The sequence below is a fragment of the Cololabis saira genome, chromosome 9 (genome assembly GCF_033807715.1).
Source record: "Cololabis saira isolate AMF1-May2022 chromosome 9, fColSai1.1, whole genome shotgun sequence".
NCBI lineage: Eukaryota > Metazoa > Chordata > Actinopteri > Beloniformes > Belonidae > Cololabis > Cololabis saira.
The window spans coordinates 29,657,044-29,683,421 of NC_084595.1; the positions used below are offsets into that span (position 1 = coordinate 29,657,044).

General features: G+C 38.2%; 1 protein-coding gene across 2 annotated transcripts; it reads right to left on the reverse strand.

Moving 5' to 3' along the window:
* Positions 1-3,439: 3,439 nt before the first annotated feature.
* si:ch211-225b11.1 (uncharacterized protein LOC561694 homolog) lies at positions 3,440-26,378 on the reverse strand. 2 transcript variants are annotated; one of them, XM_061729144.1, is made up of 13 exons: positions 25,995-26,378; positions 23,269-23,403; positions 15,220-15,430; positions 14,661-14,793; positions 14,110-14,244; positions 13,704-13,807; positions 12,835-12,959; positions 12,353-12,465; positions 10,879-11,019; positions 10,690-10,768; positions 6,634-6,734; positions 6,391-6,558; positions 3,440-5,215 (listed from the first exon to the last, which is right to left on the reverse strand). In XM_061729144.1, the coding sequence occupies exons 1-13, from the start codon at positions 26,215-26,217 to the stop codon at positions 5,102-5,104; spliced, it is 1,782 nt and encodes a 593-aa protein (XP_061585128.1). In that variant the 5' UTR covers positions 26,218-26,378; the 3' UTR covers positions 3,440-5,101. The 2 variants fall into 2 exon arrangements, with proteins under 2 accessions (XP_061585128.1, XP_061585127.1); XM_061729143.1 differs by having other exon boundaries at positions 10,690-10,789.

The window sequence follows — 26,378 nt, forward strand, 5'->3', positions numbered from 1 at the left end:
ATAACACTCCTCTGGCAAGTATTGCAGATTGTAAAAACATTTTGTGCACAGTTATGAGTTTTTTGGTTGGCAGAGGGAGAGCAATGCCCGCGATTGATACTTAGGTAGAAGCACTGGGTGATAAAAATGGGAAAAAATCAGGGGATAAAAATAAAGTATATTTTTTATAATCCAGTTTTCAACATTTGAAAAATCTTTTTTGAAATCATTATTATACTTTAATAAAATTCAGCATCTATTTTACTGTTAAGTCACGTTGTGAAGGTTCTTTGAAGGTGCAATACAGATAGATTTAAGACAAATATTAAAAACCGTACCTCACCGTGCCTTTTCTCAGAACTGCATCTCAGATTTAAAAAGTAATAATAATGAACAATAGATCTGCTTTAACAGAAGAGGGTTTGCATTTTTATAACATACTATATGTAATTCAACTTTAAATTCTACATCTGATTTGCTGTCTCATGCTGCTTGTGGAGCTCCTCTATTTTGATATTGTACTTTTTTTGTTTCCATCTCAGAGGGTCAATCACTTGTTTTCTCAGTCACTAGTTTGCGTGTCAAGAACACAACACCAGTAAATTGTTATGCAGCGTTAGCTTTAGCATCCTTACATTTGCATGAATTTCAGAAATGGGTCACAAATGAGTGTTGCTTTAAGTTTGTTACATTTTTAACAGTGACAGCTGCTCCAGTCAGTTGATAAAGCGTCCAGTTTTCCTGAATGTTAAATGTGAAATGCATCCATATGTCCTCTTCTCGCTGCTCTCTTCCAGGCGTTGACATGTTGTTGCTTTACAGGTTTCATTAACGTGCAGTAGAGCTACTTGCTTCCCTCTTTCAATCTCCAATTATTACCATCTTATAATGTTCAACTTTACAGCAGAAACCATTATATTTACAGCCTGGTGAAAATAACAGTTTTAGTCTCCATAGCTTCATTTCAAATCCATGACAACTTTCTCTGCCCAAGTTTCCTGTCTAATTACTGGAAATAAAGATCCAATAAAACCAATAAACAATTTAAATGATATGATATGATATGCTTCTGTGCATTATGACCAAACATCACCATTTTACACCCATCAAGTCTTGTGGTTCGGCCAGATGGGACATGGCAAACGTAGCTGCACTTCCATCGTTTTTGGCTTTTTTTTTAAGGATCCCTTTCAAACAAACCATACTTGTGCTCTGATATTCTAATTATACTGTCATTAATCTTGAATCTGAGGCCTGAACCATCTGAGACTCTGAGCATTTACAGTCTGACCTTGGGGTGAAACCCATTAAGATCTCTGCTCCTCAGGATTTTCTTGAATTTCTATAAACTTGTAAATAATCTTCTTCTTTGCAGAGTGTCAGACTCCAGAGTGTCTGATAATGACCTGGCTGTTACTTACCCTTTTAGTGTCTGTGGAAGCATTAAAGGTGGACTTGAATTTTAACAAACTTCTGCCTTTTGACTTATTTTTTATTCAATAAACAGTGATGTGGTTCAAAGTGTTGCACACTATTATTTATCTGATTCCTCTTTTTAAGACTTAGTAAAGACCAGATTATTTGTAAAATCTTAGCATTGGTAAAGGGTGTACTTTATTTTTCTAATAAAGGATCAAAGCCTGTAGATTAGGATTGAATGAAGTGGTTAATGTCCACTGTTTAAGTGTAACGCCTCTTATTACTCACAGAACCACATGCAGTCAGTAGAACTAATCAGCTTTTCTTTGTGGTTTAGCTTCACCCTCAGACAAATACAATCCTCACACGCACATGCACACACGCACACACACACACACACGCTGAGGTTATAAAAGATGGAGTCCACTTTCATGGCAAGTAAAAATCAAAAGAATATAATTTCAAGTTTTCTCACAGGCTGGTTTTCTTGTCACTCGAGTCTCACTGTTGCAACAGTGCTGAGGACCACAAGCAGTAGACCACCCCACAAATGACTTCTCAGAAAAATGTAGACCACATCGGATGTGGCCAAACTTGACGGTCAGTTGCAGATTTAACCCATGGACTGGCACAGAGCCCTCGCTCCATACAGCATTACTTCAGTAGTGATCCCCACCCCTCCCCCTTTCACTGCCTGTTCAGGCTCAAAACTGCTTCTCCTCTGTTAAGTCTAGCCATTAATTTACCTCCCCTTGGGCAGCACTGTCTATAGCTATTGATCACGCGGCGCTCCCAGCGCTAATTTAATGCCCATGATATGTTCTGTCATAGGGGAAGCAGGAAGGGATTATTGATTAAAGTACCGCTCTGCTGAGGGCACTACTGCAGCACAAAATCTCTTAGAGCACTGTGTTTGGCGCTGCACTCCTTTGCTTGAAGTGTTCAAGTTCAGGGTTATGACCACACAAAGACAGATGAAAACCTCTACATCATTCAGTTTCTACATGTGTAACTGGATCTGGTACAGTACACAGTTACCATGTAATTTATAGCCACATGATGCATTATTTAAATATGTTATATGTCATAGCCTACTCATAGCTGCAAATCATGCATTTGTAATTACATGTTACAAACAAGGAGGTTGCTATAAATTCACACAGAAGTGGTTCTTGACACAGTTATTTTGATTTACAGTACATTCAATGTTTTAAAGAACAAAAACAGAGAGCAAACAGGATGTTAAATGGCACTGATGAAGTATGGGAGTAGGCACTGTGGGAACCAGAGTTCAACAGATAAAGCAGCAATGTTCTGCTGGGAGGGTAAATGGCCTCTTCCCTTCTATTCATTATGTCCGCTGTTTTTGCTGTTGTCCTGCCACCCAGTGGCAAAAATCAATATGACACAAATAACTACTGGATGAGCAGAGCAAGAATGATGTATTTTTATTTAATAACATTGATATAGTAATTCACAACATTATAGTTTGAAAGAAATATGAGAAGTTGTCATCAAAAGTAAAAATCCCAATAAAATTCAGCAAATGAATTGTAGATTTGCATAATTTTGTTTACAAAACATGACTTTAAAAAATGTGCTTGAGTGGCCACTCTTTCACTTGTGTGAAACTGTAACATGGCCAAAGTGCTTCCTCCAAAGGGGTCAGTCTCCAGGTATATTTGGCAAGGCAAGGCAAGTTTATTTATATAGCACAATTCAACACAAGGTCATTCAAAGTGCTTTACATCAATATTAAAAGCGGAAAGACATAATTAGACAGTAAATAACAAATAAAATTAAATAAAATTATGAGAAAAGAAGGTATAATAATAAAAAAGCACAAAAAAGGGCAGTAGAGTACCGCAGGTACACATCTCATTCGTGGTTTTCAGGAAGTATTTAATTTAAGAGTATGCTTAAATACCAAATAAATGAAATAAAATGATAAGAAAAGAGGTAAAATAATAAAAAGCACAAGCTGTCAAAAATAAGGGCAGTAGAGTGCAGCAGGTAGGTATTTAATTTAAGAGTATGCTTCAGTAAACAGTAATGTTTTTAACCCTGATTTAAAGGATCTACAGTTGGAGCAGACCTCAGGTCTACAGGAAGTTTGTTCCACCGGTGAGGAGCAGAATAACTGAACGCTGCCTCACCTTGCTTGGTTCTGGTTCTTGGGAACCACAACAAACCAGATCCAGATGAACCTCAGGGGTCTGGGAGCTTCATAGGAACTAACAGATCAACCATGTATTTTGGTCCAAGACCATCCAGGTCTTTGTAGACCAGCAGTAAGATTTTAAACTCTAACCTTTGACTCACTGGAAGCCAGTGTAGTGATTTCATGACCGGTGTAATATGGTCCAGTTTCCTTGTGTTTGTAAGGACTCTGGCGGCAGCGTTCTGGATCAGCTACAGCTGCTTGATAGATTATATTTAATATTTAATAATATTCTTTATTGTTGGTGCAAGGCAAGGATGAGTAGTGGCTCCTCACTTTCTTTCTAACTCAGGTATCTCAACATCTGGGGCAAAATAAAAGCCAAGGCCAGATGTAAATGACCTTTTAGCTCTCAGTGGGTTGGTTCTGGATAAGAAACCATCATAATGTCAATTTAACCATTTTGTCTTTTTACATAGATATTGGCGACTAACTTGAATGAACAAAACCCGACTGTGTTGAAGAGTTATGATGCTTTATCTATCCAGCTGACAACAGACTACAATCAAGAACACATTGTTTTATACCGTTCTGTGTTTTAGTTTGTCCAATCCAAGTGATGACTAAAAAAACAAAAAGGAGCCCCAAAACCCGAAAACAACCTGAAACACAAGCCTTGTAAAAAAAAAAGCCCCTAAAAAAGAGCATGCTCTACTCTAATGCAGAACTAATACCTTAAAAGTTAGAAAATGCAGGGCATAGCATTTCTGTTCGGTGTCAAATTAAATGTGAAATTATTTCATGGTATTTAAACCTAAAGATCCATAAAGAACTATAAACTAACCCGTGGCTCTGTTGTAACTCATATAAAGTATATGCTTTGGTGTAAACTGTAATGTCGTGCCAGCACAAACAAATGTGAGTTAATTAATAAGGTCTTTCTTGTATGGTTATGATAAGTCAAAGCAAAATGAACAGATATAAAAGCTAGATGTAAGCTAAGTGAAAGGGTGAGCAGAGGAAATCTGATCTACTTTGTCACAACCACGAAGACAGAAGGAGTCTGCACTTCACAGCTGGATTTGGTCCAGTATTTCAAGTAAAACAAACTATAATCAGCACCATTGTGAAGCATTAGATCTGAAAATGTCACTGAAGACTCAAGCAGCCAAATACTTCTATATAGGATTATAGATTTATTAAGATTCAAATGTTAAAAGCTACCTGATTACCTCTGCCACAGATTGATTATAGTCTGTGCACTAATGCACTGATGTTTATATCAGGCGATAACGAAGCAAGGGATGTAGGAAATGATCGACTTTAGCATTTGGTTGCAACAAACCCCGAGATAATTCCTACGGGCTACAAAATAATTCTCATCATCACAGATTAAACTCAATTAATGAATGAGAGTGCAGTTCAGTGTCTAACAGTGAAGTGGCCTACTGTTTTACAGATGATTTCAAGATTCATCTTAAAGAATGTTTTGCTGAATGAAACCATGAAGAGTACATGACATGGTGTTGCAGTAATCTGTGGTCATACTGGAGAAGTTAGGAACTTCTCAGACTCCAGGTTGTTACAGCTTTCTTTTTCCTGCAGAAATTCCTCAGCATCCAGGTCTAACGTTGGAGACAGAGCTGTTTTTAGTCTCTGGGGGTGAGAGGAGGCAAGGTGTTTAGGTAAAATACACTAAATTCAGGAAGGAATAAGTAAAAAGGATTGACTTTATTAAGCAATGGCAAAAAATATTCTGATTTCTTCCTCAAAGTGGGCAGCCATGCACTCAACTGTGTAAAACATACTGTCCTATTAGAAATGCTTAGGAGCACTGCACAGTACGACAGTGTTACTGGTCTGTCGACTCGCTGGTTCACTAGTTTGTCCATAACCAGACAGATTTCTGTTAACCATCTCCTACAGGATGAAGCAAACTGACTTTGATGATCTCCTGACTTTACATCTTGGTGCATTACCAGGTCACCACTTGAGTTAGGGAAACATAGGGACATACATTTAGACACCACTGCTTGAAATGTATTTCATTCAGTGATTAGTTAGGCAAATAAATGAGGCACTTTTCTTCATTTTAACCAGGATTATTTTTGTTTTCATTTTTTAAAGTCTGTATTTTAGCAACACCACTTTTGACTACGGGGCCAGCTTAACACAGGAAAGTTCATGTCAGCCCCTGGTCTAAGACCCAACCAAGTGTTTTATTGGAGCAAAGTGGCATGACAAGACAAGCCAGAGCAACCACACTCCTTAGCACAATATCAGCAGTGGGATTTTTGTAAACCTTGAGCTGACAAATGCTGACTAGTTGAGTGAGATAACTGATCCATCCTTGTGCTTAACAGCTGAAAAGGACATGCAATTCTGCCAAACAGTGGTCTCTATACTTCACGTTCAAGAGTGCATTTCACTATCTCAAATCATTTCCTGGTTTGCCAGACCTCAACTTGACCTCCGTTGAGCCTGTTAACTGCAGACTGACGAAACATCTACATGAGAAGGCTTTGCTATAATCTTGCAGTCTTCCTGCTTCCTGAACATCACTTATTTGACTCCATGGCAGGTACACATTAAGCTGCCTAACCAGATCTCTCTATAGGTTATCCCATAGCTTTGTATCCAAACTCTTTTTCTTAAAAATATTATCAAACAAATCTCATACAGTAACCTGATCAACATGTTGGAAACAATATGGCTTTTGAAGATAAGTTAATATTCAACTTTTACATGATTGTATTGTTATATTCATATATTCATAAAATGAATTTTTGCATTTTTCAATAACTCTTGTATTAATTTATGTCTTTCCTCACCTGAAGAAATGGTCCTTTGTGCTTATACATCTCATGAACAGCACCAAGTGGGATCCATATCATGGAGACCAGTGAGATACCCCAGCCCAGCCATTCAGCCCACACTGGGTAGACGTAGTCTTCATAAACAGCAGGGGTGTAGTGAACAATACTGGAGGTCAGTATGCACTATGCGGAGAGAAGAGCTGTCTTAAATGGCAGAATTATTTTAAATATTAGCTAAGCAGTTTGAAAAGTACTCACCAACATCAGCAAAGGACAGGCCAGCAGCCAGCAGAAGCGGAAGTAGATGCTTGGAACTTTTCCTTGCATCTTCTTGACCATTAAGGAAAGCCGTGAGACACCTGTCAGAGAAGAGCAAGTACTGACTTCACATCTGGAGCATGTGGACAGGCAGCTTAAAAAAAAACAAATATGATATGTGAAAATAGAAACACATCAAACAGATAAGCGCTACTAATGTTTACAATCAACCAAAAGTGTCCATTTTAAGTGGAACCGACTTTTATGTATGGATTATTGAATATTATTATCAATGAAATATTTATTGTCGCCGGCAACCTCAACCAATACAAGCTACAGACTGTGCATTCCCACCTGAAACAAGAACACACCATACATACCATGTTTACAGCAACATACACAGTGCATACAGGGCTGCACCCTGTCCCCACTTTGGCAACTCAGAGCATTATCTCTCTTATTGTACCCAGCTTACAGACAGAGACTGAAACAGTCAAACCCTGTCATCAAACAGGTCAAACTCACCAGTCAGGTACTACACATGCTGCATATCCACCCTACTTGCTTTCAAATCAGGACATGAGGAGGAGTACAAAGCTGCGAGGTACGGACTGAGGAAAGCCATCACAGCAGCTAAGAGGCAATAGAAAGAGAAGCTGAACAGCTTCTATACTACTGCTGACCCGGGGCGGATGCGGCAAGGCCTGCAGCACATCACGGACTACAGGACCACCAGCAGCATTATCAGCTCCACAGACAGCCTGCCGGATGACCTCAACACCTTTTACACCTGGTTTGAGACCAGCCTCAACACCTGAGACTTCTACCCACAACACAGAGAGGAGGCCTGCACACACCCAGACTCCCCAGAACACTTAACATCTCTCCCCTCAAGGCCAGGTACACAGAGCTCTGAGAACGATTAACCCCCGAAAGGCAGGAGGACCGGACAACATCCCAGAGCATGTGCTAATGGGTGATATTCTCACCTCCATACTCAACCTCTTCCTCAGTCAGAGCATTGTTACCACCTGCTTTAAAACCGAAACCATTGTTCCCCTCCCCCAATAAAGCCCACCCACCTGTAAGCAGTACTCAAGTTGAGGGGGGATGAGGGGGATGGCATCCCTCCTGAACTAAAAACGGTCCAAATCATCCCCCCTGTAAAACTGCCATCCCCCCTTTCCATCCCTTATGTCATTTCATCAATGAATGTGGTTTTACTGCTATTTCAACATTTAGAGTCATCACCAGAAAAATAACACCAGAAAAATAACTTATTTGACAATTTTCACCTGTTTCAAGTAAATTTTCACTTGAAATAAGTAGGAAAATCTGCCAGTGGGACAAGATTTATCTTCTCATTACAAGCAAAAAAATCCACTGGCAGATTTTTCTACTTATTTTAAGTGAAAATCTACTTGAAACAGGTGAAAATTGTTGTTTTTTTCCAGTGATGACTCTTGTTTTAAGTGTAATGAGATTTCTTTACTAAAATGAGACATTTTAACTAGAAATATTTAGACAAATATTCTTTATTAAGATTTTGAGTTTTTTGCAGTGATCCATTTTACTTATCCTGTGAAGGACAGAGTCATATTGATAAGTTCAGAAAACTGTTTTTTATTGTTGTGTTTTGATGTATTTGATGTAAGCCCAGTGGATATTTAAAGCTTACAGAAGGCTGCATTTAACTGCTGCTATGTCATTCCTGCAGTATTTCTGCAGGTGTTTTGGTCAGTGCTATTATTTGTAATATATTATATTATTTGTAATCAGCAAAAATTATTTGTCCCCTTATGATAAAATCCACCATCCCCCTGATTTATTTTTACAACTCGAGTACTGCCTGTAAGTGAGTGCTACTTCAAGTTCAAGTTAACTTTATAAATACCCGTAGGTAGATTTGTTTTGCAGTAGAAGGCATCTCACACACAATCTTTACCGTCATTAATTTGACACAGGACACAAATAGTGAAAGCAATGAACAGGTTTTCAACAGCACAAGACAGACATGGCAGGTACTCACAATGCTCACTAACAGGATAAAAGTAGATGTTGCCCACAGGCCAAAGAACAATGAATGAACAAAAAAAGTAAAAACCATGGTCAAGGTTTCTAATAAATCTCAACAAAACTTGACTGTCTGAGCCAGTCTGTCAGGATCGGCAATAGGACTTCAGCCAGCATCGTCATCAACACTGACACCCCTAAGGGACATGTTCTCAGCCTCATCCTCTACACCCTGTTCACCCATGACTGTGTTGCCTCCCACAAGGACAACATCATCCTGAAGTCCACAGACGACATCGAAGTGATTGGTCGAATCACCGGAGGCAACGAAGCGGCCTACAGGCGGGAGGGAGGTGGCAGGTCCGGTGGCATGGTGGGAGAACAACAACCTCTCTCTCGACACAAACAAGATGAAGTAGATGATAGTGGACAGGAAGAAGGAGAAAAGACCTTATCAAACACTGTCTATCCGGGAGCTTGAAGCGGAGAGGGTGAGCAGTTTTAACTATCTGCTGTTTAAGAAGGCCCAACCACGGCTGTATTTCCTGAGGACCCTGAGGAAGTTCTGCATGTCGCCCAGGATCTTCAGCAACTTCTACAGCTGTGTGGTTAAGAGCACCATAACCAGCAGCATATGGTATATGGCAACATATTTTCCACAGTTGCCTGCAGAGAGTGGTTAAGACGGCTGAGAGGATCACAGGGACACCACTGTCTTCTCTGCAAAGCATCTACCACAGAGTCCAAAGGAGAGCTGCCTCCATGCCCAAAGACTCCACCCATCCACAACACAGACTCTTCATATTTTGACCCTCAGTCCGGAGTAGGGATGGGCGGTATGGACTAAAAAATGTATCACGATAATTTCTGGCATTTATCCCGATAACAATAAATATGACGATAAAAAAAAAAAACCAATTCAACTCCACCTTTGTAACTATAAATCTATCACCACATTCAGTCTTTGGAGCCCCCCAAAACACTGGACGGGAATTTATCTTTCTTTCTTTCTTTCTTTCTTTCTTTCTTTCTTTCTTTCTTTCTTTCTTTCTTTCTTTCTTTCTTTCTTTCTTTCTTTCTTTCTTTCTTTCAGGCTCATTTCTTTCTTTCTTTCTTTCTTTCTTTCTTTCTTTCAGGCTCATTTTTTTCTTTCTTTCTGGCTCATATCCTTCCTTCCTTCCTTCCTTCCTTCCTTCCTTCCTTCCTTCCTTCCTTCCTTCCTTCCTTCCTTCCTTCCTTCCTTCCTTCCTTCCTTCCTTCCTTCCTTCCCGCACACGTACGTTGTGCGTGGATTTAACGCAGAACCATAAATCAGCTTTTCACAAAATCGTCATCAACGGGAATTTATCGTTTTTACCGCGAGATGACAAATTCTTACCGTGGGGAATTTTTTTGACGGTATATCGTGAACGGTAAAATATCGCCCATTCCTAGTCCGGAGGTACAGAAAATTTGAAATGCAGAACAACACAATTCAAAAACTTTTTCTTTTCCTCTGCTATCAGAACTGAACAGCTGACAGGAGTCACATTCATGCACCACCTCATCAACTTAAACCATTTTCCTTTTAGCCACTTTCAAAATAAAGGCCACTGGAGCCACAAAAAAACTCAGTTAGTATTAGCAGAGTTATAGCATTGTTGCTTTTATCTTATAATAAATGTAGACATCCTTGTTGATCTTCTGAATATTAATTTGGCAGCTTCATCCAAAGCAGACATTAAGTACTACTTTGGGTTTAGGAAATGGTATAAAATAAAGTGCAGTGCTCATAAAGAGGATACCTGGAATTGGTATTACAAGTACCCCAGCCACATCAATTTGCAATGTTTTGGGGATAAACACAAAAAAACAGTTGTTTTATACAATACAATGTGTTTGATTTGAACTCACAGAAGTATGCCATTTGCAACATAGCTATTAACTGTCTTGTGATAGGCTACCCCAGTGTAATCAGAACTGATATTGCCTTAAACCTAAAGTGGCTTTAAGACTTTTACCCAAACCAGAACATGTTCATTGGAAGTTTGTGTGCAGTTTTACCAAAGATCCAGCACACAGCCACAATTTCAAATAAAGCCAGGAACACGAGTGAAACCACAGCAGTGTAGTGGTCCATCAGCTGAAACACATATATACCGCACTGTGAAGAAGGAGAAAAAGCCTTAAATACAGCGGAGATAACCGTTACCCCATGTATGCAACACAGCAGCTCAGAGATGTTTACTGTACCTTAGCAACATGTGGGATCCCCAAAACATTACAGGCAATGCACACAACCAGTACCAGCAGTTCTTCTTTCTTGAGGAAACGTGAAACTTCGGGTCCAAACTCATCTTTTAAGAATGTTACAACTACGTCCACATTGCCAAACTGCAGAAAAAGGGAAAATATCTTACTCCAATCACATAACAGTAGCATTCTTCTGAGCAAAATTTGATTCACTTTTGACATGTAACATTTCTGGATTTTATTTAGTGTGAAATTGTACATTGTAAATGTAATCATAAAAGCATCATAGATAGAGTAAATAATAGAGACGCATTAAAAGCAATAACTCCCAAAGTCCAAGCCAATCCTACTCCCCTCAACAACTCCCAAAAGAGAAGAGGAATGTATTATGTATAATGGACTGAAGAACGGAGGAAATACATGTTAGAATTACTGCTGTCAAGAGATTAAAAATGTTTTGCGATTAATTAATCAAGATCTGTAATTAATTCTAATCGAATGAATCTCTTTTTTAATCGCACCTAAAAATTGCAGAGAAAAGCCCTCAACTTGAGGTGTTTTCCTTTGAATTTATTACATTATTGTGGCAGATCAAAAGATTGATATATAACAACAACAAAAAGTGCCTGTCCAGCTACAGTGGGAGCCTACCAGCGTAGCTAAACTCGCCCAAACACAGTGACAGCCAATCAATGGCCACTTCAAGGTGGGACTGACTGTTGTTTTCCACCCATAACTCAAGCACGAGAAGTCCACCACACAAACACAGATTTCACAATAAAGGCAACTCGCAAACCAAAAAAGTAAAGTTAGAGATTAAAAAATAGATTAAGCAATTAAAAAACATAACGCGCTTAATATGCCTGTAATTAATTAATTAATGGCAATTAACACGCTAATTTGACAACCCTAGTTAGAATTTCATTCATCTTTTGTTTTATTTGTTTGTTCTTGGATTTAATGAGGAAATGCTGCAAGCAGAAAAAAGGATTTGTAAAGTTATTCAAATTCATATTTGAATAACTTTGGAGCTCTTTTATGTTGAGTGTGAAATGTGATTTGAATGAATTGTCATTATGCTTTTTTTCTTTTTTTTTTTACTATAGTTAAATATGTCTATCAAAAATTAACAGACTTACAAATTCTGGTACATGTTTGTGCCAGTTGATGTATGACAAGGTGTTTGAGTCGGCACACCATGTAAACTCCATATGAGTAATGCCCTTAAAAAAACGGTTAAGAGTTCTAAAGATATCGCTAAAAGGTTTTGATTGTGCAAAGGTGAGGAATTTTACATTTAAAGCGTAATGCATCTATGCAGGAAAAAAGCGTGTCTCAATCCACTTCCTTTGCTTTAGATTTAAATGTGAAAAGTTCAAGGTTTATGCTAAAATAGACTTAGATATATATTGTTGCTCCAGTTCTTTTAAATCATACCCACAATAATACTTGTGCTAGAGATACAGAAGTGTACCTGACTGTCCAGGCCCAGAGCCAGCAGCATGATGAAGAACAGTGGTGCCCAAAGCTGATAGACTGGCATGGTGGAGAGAACTTCAGGGTACACAACAAACACCAAACCTGGACCTTAGAAATTACACAACAAAGGGATTGTTAAAGGATGCAAATAATGTTTTTCTTCTGATATTTTTTGGAATATGCTGACAAGAAGTAGGGGATAAATGCCACAAAGCAGTGAGTTACACGTAATTACAGGAAAAGCCTGCTTAGTTATTTTTGTAACTGTATATTGTTAATGGGGGGGCACATGCCTGAGGGCGGTGGGAGGAAACTGGAGCACCTGAAATTGCATAAATCATGGAGGCTCATTTTAACTATTTTTTGGAGATTTTAGTCGGTTTGTTTTTTCATTTTATTTCACCATGTTGTCTTATTCAAATTCTTATAACAGAACCAGACTGTAAAGTGACAGTTTTTTTTATCCTTGAAGCTCACCGTCTGTAGCTATATTGTCCACTGGCAGGTTATGTATGTGAGCCATGTAGCCAATAGCTGAGAAGATCACAAAGCCAGCCAGGAGGCTAGTGAACATGTTCACTATTGAGACAATCAACACATCCCTGCAAAAAAAGAATGTTTTAGTATACAAGAAACTCTGAATAAAGATGCTATATTACAGAACAGACATTGTAATATAAAAAATATAAAAAAGTGTCTGTTCTGGGATTTATTTTATCAAGCTCCCACAGTGTCAAAAATGGATGTAAAAAGTAGAAAAGGGACGGATTAAAACCATGTTTTAATGAGTCTATTTGCTGTATTTGACAATGAAGCGGAGGTCTTCACTGGTGCATTTGAACTAATTCAACATTCAAATACTTTGCTGTTCTTAGCAAAACTAAGAACAAAATACTTAATCAACAACCTAACGTTTTCCATTCCTACCTTGCTGGTAATCTGCAGAATGGGAGAAAGCTACTTAGACAAAAAAGTTAAAAGTCTATCAGCAGAGTAGACAACTTCCGTGAGTCAGTCAGACGGAAGGTGTTTTTTAAGATGCAGAAAACCAAGAGCTCTGCTAGTTGATTGTTTAAGTACTTTGTTGTAGGATATCAACTCAACGCCTCTGTTTATTTATTGTTCTTGAGTCAGATTATACTGGTTGTATACTTGTGGTTTGTGATGTGATCATGTGAGTATTTCCCAGTTGTCCTTGTGCCTTTTCTGGTTTAATATGTATGTAACGCAATTTAACAAGATCCTACAATGACTGTGATTACAAGAAAGTTGAACTTTTATTCCATCATACATTTGTCCTTGACATGCTACAAGTTCTCTAAGTACAGAGGGTTTAGAAAGTTTACCTGAGAATATTGTTGTTGAATTTGTTGTAGCTTGAGTTGGAAATCATGCAGCCGAATGCTATTCCAAGTGAATTAAACACCTGGGCAGCTGCATTAGTCCAAACCTGGAGACGTGAACATGAACATGAAGATTAACTTGATTACAATTTAACTGAATGAAAGAGTTTGACTAAAAATCTCCACTACACTGTACCATCTTTTTCCTTCTTGACTGTACCCTTTAGCCCTGTGAATTGTCCTACTCATAAATATACATTGCATGGCTAAGTTTCTTGCTTTAGGACAGAAATAGACATGTTTAAACTTGACTGTCAGTCATCAGTCATCAGTAATACACTTAATTATTTTGTATTTGCTGCCAATGTGACACTGATAGCGACATATTTTGGTGTAAACATACTATTACCTTCACTTCAAGCAGTTTGCTCCAGACAGGCGTAACAAAGTACAGGACTCCATTCTTGGCTCCAGGTAGCTGCACATTATTGATGAGCATGGCGAACAAGACCACGTACGGAAAAAGAGCAGTGAAATACACAACCTGTTATAAACACACACACACACACACACACACACACACACACACACACACACACACACACACACACACACACACACACACACACACACACACACACACACACACACACACACACACACACACACACACACACACACACACACACAACAGACAATGATGAGACACAGAGGGTAGTTTAGTTTGTAGTATATTTTCTCAATGTTGCCTTGATAATAATAATATATACAGACTGGAAAGAAATATTCTATGCTCAAATATCCATGTTCATGCAGATATTACACTTACACTTATGAATTATAATAGGTAATTTTGACCAAATGTCAAAGAACACTGAAATGATATTAAAGGATAACACCAATATTCTTAATCACTATTATCTGTATACACAATGGCAGAGAAGCAGCCATTGCTCTGACCTTGCCAGTGGATTTGACCCCTTTAAATATGCATAAATAAATGACGGTCCAAGTGGCAAAAAGACAGCCAAACAATTCCCAGCGAAGGCCACCAACTTCTTCAATCCCATTAGTCTTCTCCAGAAGATTGTGACTGGGAAAAGATATAAGACATGTCCATTATTGTGTTCTTAACGTTTGTTGGATCTTAGGCACACTCAAATGTCCACATCTAGATTAACATCAATCAAAGTTCAAGTAAAAAGAACATCTTGATTAGTAATCAATAAATATGAGAACATGTCCTTCCAGCTGAATTGTCAGAACATTCTGTATTCATAAAAAAAAACTCTGAGTGATGTTTAAGAAAAAGCTAAAGCACAACATGCTTTGAGAGAGTGTTGATTATGTAGTAAAGGTAACAGTTTGCAATGTCATAAAAAGCATAAACATAAAACCGCCATATTCCTGCAAATGAAGAAGCACTGATGGCTTCTCACTCAAAGGTTGTGTGAAGGTTTTGTGAAGGTTGTGTGAAGGTTTTGTGAAGGTTGTGTATTTACTGCTCTTTTTCTCTCACTCGAAGAACTGCTGACTTGAGGACTGCAGGTGAGTGGCGTTCCCTGTGAAACCGGTGGAACAGTTTTCAACGACGTTCCAAGTGTTGTTGCAAGACATCCAGGGAAGAGAGGATCCAAACGAATTGAACAGATAGTACAGTGCCCAGGACATGAGCACATTGTAGTACGTGGAGAACACGAAGGAGATGACGACTGTGGCCAGACCAACACCTACAGTTACATTTGGGAAATGGGAATGGCACAGTAAGAAACAACTCTGCAGAAGTCACACCTTTTGTGTAAAAGAAGTTATGCACTTAATCATTCATATAACTTAAAGCATTGCTTAGAGCAAATGTTTGGGCCCATGATCTTGCCTTATGACATATCGTTGTGGTCTGTAAGTCAAGTATGGATAAACACTCCTCTTCCTCCTCTCCTGGTTTCATGTACATTCCCCAGGGATTTAGATGTCTTATTTTTACAACACAGGGTGTGAAAGTCTATAAATCATGCTACCAGGAAAGACTGATGTGCTTGTTTTTCACCCGAGCACTTTAGAAGTAGATTGTCTAACCATGTAGTTATTTTGAGTGGCCCTACTTTACCATCTCATTCTAGGAAGTTTGGAGTTTTGACCTGGGTTTGCCCTTTAATTCACAAATAAGTACCTTTGTACTATTCTTAAAACAAGAAACATTTAGTCTCAGAATGATGCACAAAAAGCTCTCACAATGCAGGTTTAATCGTAGTTCTTAGAGTATCCAAAAGTATTTGGAGGACAGGCTTCTGCTATCAGGCACCGTTACAATGGAACCAACTTCAAACATAGGTTGAAGAGTCTGAGAACCTCCACCTTTAAAGCCAAACTTAAACTGTTTCTGTTTAGTAAAGCCTATAGTTTTTGCAAACCCTACTATGTTAGGGCCAGTAGTCATGGCTGCATCTATAGGACGAGACTATAATAGTTTGTCCCAAACATAGCTTTGTTGTAGATATGCTGCTATAGGCCTGCGCTGCAGGGGGACTCCAACATGATCCACTAAGCGGTGCCCATCACCCTTCTTTCTCTTTCCTTTCTCAGTTACTGATTGTAAGTAACTCATCACTGTTCTCCATTGCTCTTGTGGTTTGTTGTGCTAATCTGTCACCTATTTTCTCTTCTCTACATGTTTGCAGTCCAGAGCCTCAGGAGCTGCATGCTGACCTGCAGTACCACCCTCTCACCATCCCACTGCTTGCTTCCACCCTCTGACCACCTCAGTGTCTGCTGTCTAAATCTGCTTATATAGTCATCACTGTAGTGAACCAGCTAGTATGTGTCTCTCCTTTCTCTGTTCTTCACTCTCTCTGTCTGTTCTCTCTTTTCTTGCTCTGCCCAGCTGGCCTTCGGCAGGAGGGTCCCCCCCCCGTAGCGGAACATATCAGAGCCGGGCCGGGGGGCGGGGCATATGAACAGGCCCTTTACAGATGATGACGTATGACGTTGATAGACGGCTGTTGATGACGAACGATTTTTCCTAAAATACATTTGGAGATTAACTTGCAATTTTTGTTTTAATGTTAACTGTGAGTGTGAAGATATCAGCACAATATATTATACAATGCTTTATACCTAATATGAACCAAGTGTTGCCACACAAAAAAAAAATAAAAATCTTGCGGGCGGGGCCTGCTGCCTCAGGGGCGGGCCCCATTGGGCCCCGGGCCGGGGGAGTACCGCCCCCCCAGGCCCCCCTGAAGTCCCGCCCCTGGTCCCCTCCTAATATGATCCAGGTCCTGCTCAAGGTTACTCCCTCCTAAAGGGGAGTTTTTCCTTGCCACTGTTTGGTTTAAGGTTTTTTCTCCCACAAGGGGAGTTTTTGCCTGCCATTATTCATGTTTATGTTTATGCAATAATTGCTCTGTCTTCATGTTCTGGGTATCTGGAAAGTGCCTAGAGACATCTTGTGTTGTTATAGATGCTATATAAATAAAATTGAATTGAATTGAATTGAGTCAGGATGAGGATAAGCACGGTATATCATATTTCTCCAATCTTAGCTTATCATAACTCACTTCCTGTGAAATCCAAAGATCTTCTCCACACGTAAAACTAAGCATCTTTTTATTTCAAAAAAAGAAAGAAAAAAAGCCCAACGTTGACTTTATTCTCAGTCTGCAGGCTCACTAGTGTCTCCTAGAGTTTCCAAAAGTAGAATTGGAGGCAGATGATGAAACAAAAGTAGTAACTGAACTCACAAACCAGGATGGATACACAGAGTACCATCTTTGAAGAGTTGGAGTGACTCCTGGAGTGATTTTTTTTTAAGGATTATTGAGACCAAAATAGATTTTTGAGTTTAAAATAAAAGCATCATGCTTGGTACTGTATTACCACATCAGACTCATCGCACAGCTATGGAGCATGATGGTGTGAAAATATCATAGTTTTAGGCCTGTTTAGGTGCATCTGGGCTTGACACAAGGATGAATTCTGAATTAGTCCCATTTCCAAAGAAGAATATCAGATAATTTGCCTGCATTGCTGCCTCTGAATCTCAAGAGAAAGTTGGACATGCAGTAAGACAAGTCCAGACCATAGAATCATAAAAATCTTATGAAAGAAATTGAAGTGTGTGAAGAAGCACAGCAAAATCCCTGAGCAAATGTTTGCAAAGGGATCACAAAGAAAGCAAAAGCTCACCTTCATAGAGATGTAATATTGGGTAATTTTCATCAACAAATAAAAGATCGGCTTTGTCAAAATGAATAATTTTCTTTTATCTATTTTAAAGATTCAAAATAATGCACAAATATAGAAAAAGGCTTAGCAAAATGAAGCCTCGCTATACACGTCTCAATCACAAAACAAACAAAACTCATCTCCAATTAAGTGTTTTACCAATGCTCATAAAAAGGAGACTGCTTCTGTTGTTTTTAATCAGAATTTAAACCATGTCTCTCAAAAATGCTGCTATGCTGCTCACAATGGAAAGGTTGGAATATCGTGTTGCTGGAATTATGCCACTGTCAGAAGAAATAGGATGGGTTGTTGAAAAATGGTGTGTGAAGGCAATACAACAGAGCCAGAGGTAACTAGCCCTCATCTCAAACTATTATCAACTTCTTTTGATATATCCGGTTTCCCTCTCTTACTCCGTTTATTCATCATATGTTGACTGAAACAACTTTTGCACCTGACACACTCCAAGAAATATGATATTTCAGAACTCACTTAGCTGGACTCAAAAGCAGCACAAAGTCAGTCCTTTATGGTTTTTTTCTTTTGTTTGTTTTTCTTGTTTTTTACACTGTCGTACCATAGTATGCATACATGTAGAAAGTGGGACAAGAAAGAACATTTATAATGGAAAAAACTGAAATGAAACAGAAGTTCCTGTATACACCATTCGTCCGTGTGGTCAAAATTGACCCGCATCCACTAAACCTCGAAATTACTTTACATTAGTATGACAATATGGCATTACATGTGTAATTATGAGCACGTTATGTGTCTGTGTAAGTGTCAGCAGTTTTATTAAAACACTGTTTCTTACTGTCGATCACAGACCTGATAAATAGGCCCACATTTTCCACAGACTTGAATATTTGTGTGTGTAGGGTATTTTTTAGCTTCGTGGGCCCACAGAGTGCAGGTCAAACATTGAACGCAATCTTGTTTTGGCTTTGGAATTGGAATTTTCAAAGTGATCCATGAATGCAATACAGTAGTTCTCTTCATCAGTTTCCAGTAGCTCAATGTTGTAGTTTTTTTTTCCTGGTATTGGCTTTTTCAGAAGAGGCTGTTGCTGGTTTACACAATTTGATTTGTCTTGTTTGCTGCCCACAACTTTCTTTTCTCAGACCTGGTTAGGCCTGCTGTGATTCAGTGCAGCTACAAATATGTGTGACCTAGTTTGTAAGAATTGTTTCTGATGCTACAACTAACTCATAGGGTTGTAGTCATGAACATTACAGTACATTACACTTAACCATTAAAACATTAGCCCTAACAACTTGCATTCAATATAGTTGAAAGTTGTAGTTTTTCCAGGATACATCAGGAGCACTCAGTCTCAATTACTTTGTGAGTGTGTGTGTCTGTATGTGTGTGTCTGTGTTTTTGTGTATAACTTACTCTGATTGCGATTTTGCAACTTTTGTACCCTGTTAGTGTACAGCTTTGATCAAAACCTAAACGAAGGAAATGTTTCATTTATTCTTATGTTCGGGTGTCTTTAGAAGAATTCCCCATATTTCTATATTAAAAAAGGGTTAAACAACACTATATGTGTAAACCACAACAAAGTGAACGTGCGTTGCACAGGGAGAATGTTTAGGAGAAGCTACAGAAAGAAGTACCTGCTTTTGTCCTTTGAAGTTTATAGCATTAACCAGGGAGAAATGAGTGATAAATCGAGTGAAGGACGCTTTGACGAGGTAGATATTTCTCTGTCTTTAAGGAGGTAAGAAAACTACAGGGAAAAATTTCAGATTGGAACAACACAGGGATCATTTTCATTTCAAACCCACAAACATTGATTGTTGATGGAGGAGCTCCTGTTTGATTTCATCTGTTTTATTTACTCCTAGAAAACATGGATAATAAATAATGTGATATCTGATTGATTTTAATGAAGAAAGTTACTGAAAGGACTAATGAGTGTGCCGGGTTATTGGCTTGATAAAGGAGGCAGAACTTTTCCACAGACTTGGCCTCTTTTTTTCACCTTTTCTAAAGGTTAGATGTTTGTTAAAGGAGAACATCTCTGAATTGCTTTTTTTAATTGCTAAACCTGTGTCAAGGTTTATTTCAATGACTCTAACCCTCTATATCTTTCAAACGATACAGAAATCCAAAAAGACATTGAACAAGTTCTCATCCCTCAAAAACAGTGAAAATAGTTTGTCAGTCAAAGAAAAATGCCACAGATTACTGAAAGACAAAAGCAGTCATACAGATGCATGTCTTCAGTTTAGCTAAGTCATTTGTTTTCTTGCATTGAGTACACTGTATGTTTTAAATGGAGCATTTAAAAATATTGAAACTTATTGAAATCTAACAATGTGAAGTTTTTCAAAATGTTAAAATACTTCTGATATGGGTTAAAACAGCAATATTATTACTACTGTCAATAAATAAAGTTATCTTTTAACTGATATTTGCCATGATCAAATATTAAAGTACAGACATTTTACAATGTTTTTGTACATTTCTTACACAATTTATTGTGTAAGAAGCTTTTCTTTTCTTTAAACAATTCTCTGTCATGTAAACTGTTATGGTTATGTTGAGTTGAGTAAACTGCAATTTGTGTACTGTGTACTTTGAATCATGAGAAGAAAGACAAATTAGTTATTGAGTGTGTTTGACTTTAGTAGAGCATTTCTTAAATGACAACAGGGTGTCTGCCCTGTCAAAACAATGACTGGGCCAAAGCTCTCTCAGAATCATCAACTATACTTTGGACTTGGACATAATGTGAAATAAGAGTTTTGCTGTCGGTCTTTCTTTATCCAAGCAAGCGTCAGCACATATGTCATGTTTCTAGCTCAGGCTTTACATGTTGGCTCCCAGGTTCATTTTTTGAGTGATTCACATGCAAACAACATTTCTATTGTTGGCCCTATCTCTTCTGATCATGGTGATACATACAATTCTCAACAAAAATTTGAATCAAATTGTAAGAAAATGAAATACCAGCATCTAGGGGAACCATTTTTATCAACTGATGGGGCTAATTATAACATTTTAAATAACAAGTCTGAAGCCCCCTCCCTTTTACAGCACTGGCTTTTGGGCATACCTCTTATGTATTGATCAAATGTACCTTCTCAGAATGATGGTTAATCAAGCAATAAACCATCCAACATTTCAAGTTTTAAAAAGTTAAATGCTAACACTTAATTTCAAGATAACCGTCATAACCGCTCACAATAAAGTCACGTGAATGAAGGTTGAAAAGTCCAAAGGAAAATTTCTTAATTTAGAAATGGTACAATTCATTTGCTTTATAAAATGACAACTATAAGGCAAAACTGAACTGTTTTCATTTATATCACTTATATTTTGTTTCTTAAGTCTTCAATGCCTGACATAGCCTATATCACACAAAAAATTATTTTTTTTTTTTTTCAAGTGTTAATCATATGTTGATATCAAATTCACTTTCCAAGGTTTTTTTGTTTTTTTATGTTAAATAAATCCCTTTATTGGAACTCCTGCCGCCTCGCCGTCCTGCATCTGGGTCCTACTCAGCCAACACCTTGACAGTTTCAACCTAGTTTACAAGCATGGCTTCACATTTAACTATAGAGCTTTTTTTTACAAAGGAAATTTCATATTCAAAGTGCTGAGGCTGAAAAACAAGTATAGCATAGAGCATAGAGCTCATGGAAATGCCCTTGTAACCCCTTCCCAGTTTACGAGAACAGCAGTTGCTTCTCTAAGATAACTGGTGATGTTTTGTTTTGTTTGTTTTGTTTTTTCTTTGCATTGAATTCCCCCACACAAATGCATGCTCCAGACCAGCAACTTACCAAAACTTCTGCTTTTACAGAGATGTTAATGATCAGTTAATCAGGTATATTTGATTAGTAGCACCTTGCTGAAACTTACTCTTTAACGTCCCGTGAAAGCAGTAACGATGTACTTAGTTTTTCTTACTTTAAGTTGAATTTAGATAATAGAAAGACCTGGGGCCTGTACTACGAAGCAAGTTCAACATGCCCAGGATATCTTTTCCTTATCCAGATTCACTAACCCGGACAATTGCAATCACGCTAAGCGGTCACACGACGGTGGTTATCAACTCGGTATATCAACCTAGGTTTCTCCAATCTGGATATGAGCGCGTGCACATAAAAGGGGCAGTATTTTCAGCGCATGACCAATCGCAAGCATGGAGAAGTCCGCTGTCAGAGCCGCTTATTTCAGTAGCGAAGAGCAAACAATAATTTTACGGAAATATGATGAGTATAGGCATGTAATACAGGCAAAAAGATCGCTGACTGTATAAATGCGTAAATTCATAGGGATATAAACATATATTTGAATATTCTGGGAATCTTAATCTTAAACTGTAAACCATGATCAGCAATATTAAAATAATAAAAGGCTTGCAATATTTCAGTTGATTTGTAATGAATCCAGAATGTATGACATTTTTTTGTTTTTGTGTTTGCATTACAGAAAATCACAATATTCTAATTTTCTGAGACAGTCCTGTATATATTGGTTCTATAACTATTGTTGTTGACCGATAACTTGTGCTGATGCTGTACCAAAGAATTGAGTTTATTTATTTATTTTATTTAATTTTTTATTTTTTCAGGAGTGGGGTATTTAGTATTTTAAAGTGACTTCTCAGAATGTTCGAGGGACGAAATTGAAAATCCCTTTTTTGCTATCCCCTTACAAATGCATCTTCTTTTTGATTTCTTCTTGATTTATTTATTTAATTGGTATTAGTTTTGGATTGACTGTACATCGGATTTTGGGTGATGATTTGTTTTATTTATTCATTGATTGATTTATTTTGTATTTTCTCCTCCACCTCTTTTTTCTTTTTTTCTGGATCGTTCATACAGGTACTCATCAGGGAAAGCAAAGGGGTTTTGGTGGTCCCTGAATACGCGTTCTCTTCGGAGGGATCCTCTCACGATCCGCGCACCGAGCTCCACTGGATTCTCTTCGAAAGGGCATGTCATTTTCCAAGAGAGCTGATTGGTCAGTGGGCGGTGCTTTTACACCCGGCGATCTGTATCTCGAACATAACCTGCTCCGGAGCAGGTTAGCTGTTCAGCATAAGTTACCATGGCGATGTAGCCCGGTAAGAAGTGAACCACCGTCGTAGTCCTGAAAACCCAGGGTTAAACCTGAAGTTACCTCGCTAACCCCAAATCCCGCTTCGTAGTACAGGCCCCTGGTAAAGGCTCTGTGATATCTCTTATATATTGTGTTTTACATAAAACCTTGTTAAAGAATTTTTTCTTTTTTACGGGACTTTTCATGCTCTAATACCAAATAGAACATGATATTTAGCATAATTGAGCCAGAGAAGCCATTGTCCTTTAGAATCACTCACCTTTTAACAGGGGGCAGATTTTGGCCAAGGCATGCACTGGACCTAGACGGCTATACTGGCCGATGGCAAACTCCATGAAGAGCAGAGGAATGCCACACAAGACCACCATAGTGAAGTAAGGGATGATGAAGGCACCTGAGGGAAAAAATTGGAAGGTCAGTGCTCAGCTGTGCATACGCTGTTGAAGAGGAATGAAAATAACGTAAGCAGCAGCTCGCTTACTTTGAATTGCAGAAGTAAAATATGTACGAGACTATGGGATTCTCTACCACCTCTGTCTTATAGTCTCAGAGGAAGCTTCTTTTTTTCTTTTCTTTTTGTTTAAAGATTGAAAGGGTTTTTATTGAGACAGGCTAATAAGCTATATTTTATGTTGTTCTATGCTGTGTTTTTTGTCCCTCATTGTTTTTTATCTATCACTGACATATTGTTATCACAATGTTTTTGTTGTACAGCACTTTATGACTACTAGCTGTGAAAGGTGCTCTTTAAATAAATGTGGCTTACTTGAACCAATTATTTATGCTCCTATTTGCGCCATTGAACATACAGTATATATTCTGTTTTGTTTTTTAGTTGTTTTTTTTTTTCAATTTCTTGCTCTCTGCAATCATGTTGCAGTCTGGTTGTGTCTCCACAACTACATGAAGCAGGCCGACTACTTATTGATTTCTCAATGAGCACATCCTGAGACGTTGGGAGAGGAGCAGTTATTTTCAACTAACTATAATCAAATACACTATATCTGACACAACCTAAGCGTCGTTTTCTTGTACAACTGTATTGAGTGTTTATTTGCTTTCTGTCAAATATGAAGTGTTTTTGTGAAAAACATACTTATATTTAATGAATTTTATCAATGTGATGTAACATGGTTACACATAAGTAGCCTACTGGTAAAGGTCCCTGAATTGAAAATACTATTTTGCCCCTAGCCCACCACACTGCAGTCAACCCAGCCATCATTCCTACTTGCGTGGTCAAATCAGCCGCTCCTAAATTTCGTGTGCGCTCGTATTTTAGTCTTTACTACAATTGAATGAATGCGGCACGTACAACTCACGGTTTTCAAAATAATATTTCATATGCAAATAAACAGACATATTTATTTATTTTTTTAATAAAAAAATATATAGGGGTACTGATTTTGAGGTAATAAAGTTGTGTATTTTTTTCAATTGTTTCAAATATTTCCTTGATTACCTTGATTACAACCATACTTGCGCAATCATTTTTAGACACTTTTAGTGTAAGAATATACAAATATTTCACTTTATTAAAGCGATTTAACTTTTTTTTTTTTTTTGCTTCAGGTGCTGTGATGCAAATAGCAGACCTGAAAGTAACGAGTACTTTTCAGCCTTCCTAGAAATTTACTCGAGTAAAAGCTGTGATGCAAATACTATAAAAATGTTATTTTCCATAATTCTACCTAATAACGTACATCTCTTTCTGACTACAATCACTACAAGCATACTCAATTTCAAAATATTTTACTGTACAAAACTGGAAATATTAAGGTGTAAACTTCAAACATTTTACTTTATTACAAATGTTAATTGCCTTCAGGTACTGTATTGCAGAGACTGTAAAAATGTATTCTTCCATAATTTCACCTCATAACCTTCATACCCCTCCTCAGAATTACAATGACTACGAGCATACTGATTTTCAAACACTGTTACTGTACAAAACTGAGAATATCAAGGTTTTAACTTCAAACATTTTACATTATTACCAAGGTCAATTGCATTTTTTGCCCGAGGTTCTGTGTTGCAGGGACTATGAAAATTCTTCTATTAATTCTTCCATAATTTCACTTAATAATTAACATACCTCTCTTCGGGACTACAATCTGCTACACCTGCATTACCTCCAATTCAGTACCTCATATGTTTATTTTCCTTTTTTTATTTAATTTTCTCTGTTTATTTCTATTTGAAATATTATTTCGAAAACCGGAAGTTGTATTTGGGCGGCATTCATTCAATTGTTGTAAAGACTGAAATACAAGCGCACATGAAATTTAAGTGCGGCTGATTTGACCACGCAAGTACGAATGAGGTTTAACCGCATTGCCCACCATGACTCTTCCAAGTTTTTTTTAACTACTTTTCAAAACATTCTTGAATAGGTGCGATACCAGCAGATGGGCTTATCGCTGAGGCTGTAATGTGAAACCATGTGACTCAGTTGATCAGTCATTATAATAGACATTATAATAAAGTAATAATGCCGCGTTCCATTTGTCCTCGGAAGTGGGGATTTCCCAGTTCCCAGTCGGATTTTTCAACTGGAACGCCCCTCGAAGTGGGATTTCCCACTGGGAAAGTGGGAGAGTCTTCACCACCCCCGAGTTCACATTCCAAGATGGCTGCCCCGGTTGTAAACAGTAGAAGAGAGCTCTGTAAAAATTCGTAGCACTTCATTCTAGTTTTGGTCACACTAAATCAGTCGTATACAAGTATTGTTCGGCATATATATGCTGCTATAGTGTAATTTACATTTTTCATGTGGTATATGCGAACTACAAACTTGTTTACCTACTTTGTTACTGGAACGCTGATAACTCGGCTGTGACGTAATTCCCAGTTGCGAGTTCCGACTTCCGAGGTAAATGGAACGCAGCATAAGATTACGCGTTACACCAACGCAGAGCTCTGCGTCGATTTAACGCTGCTCCCAGTCCAGTCCCCAGCCCAGTGTCATGTCATTTGAGCCCTTACCTCCCCCGCTGCTGTAGCAGAGGTAGGGGAACCTCCAGACGTTGCCCAGTCCCACCGCATACCCCACCGACGCCAGGATGAATTCCAGGTCCCCGCTCCATGTGGGTCTCTGTGCTTCTGCATATGCGCTCTTTTCCGTGCCAACTTTATCCCCTAAAGACGGCAGATCACAGTCTTTTTCTTCAGAGGCTGCTGCTTTTAGATTTTCCACTTCTGACTCCATCCAGCTTATATAAAAGAGATGAGTGTTCAGTGATGGGGTTTTGTAATGACTATCAAACGGGACTGCGCTAAACTTTTCTGTTCAGAATTGCATCCATTCACTTAAAACCCAAATAAAACTCTTATGCCGGCAAAGACTCTTAACCTATAGGTTTCGGGAGC

What these genes read in the sequence shown, in the direction of transcription:
- si:ch211-225b11.1 (XM_061729143.1), bottom strand. Translation starts at nt 26,217, where the DNA reads ATGGAGTCAGAAGTGGAAAATCTAAAAGCAGCAGCCTCTGAAGAAAAA. An exon ending in AATCTGCCCCCTGTTAAAAG is followed by an intron (nt 15,431 to 23,268) that starts GTGAGTGATTCT and finishes ATGTAACTGTAG; the next exon opens with GTGTTGGTCTGGCCACAGTC. An exon ending in CTCTGGGCCTGGACAGTCAG is followed by an intron (nt 11,020 to 12,352) that starts GTACACTTCTGT and finishes CTTTTTCTGCAG; the next exon opens with TTTGGCAATGTGGACGTAGT.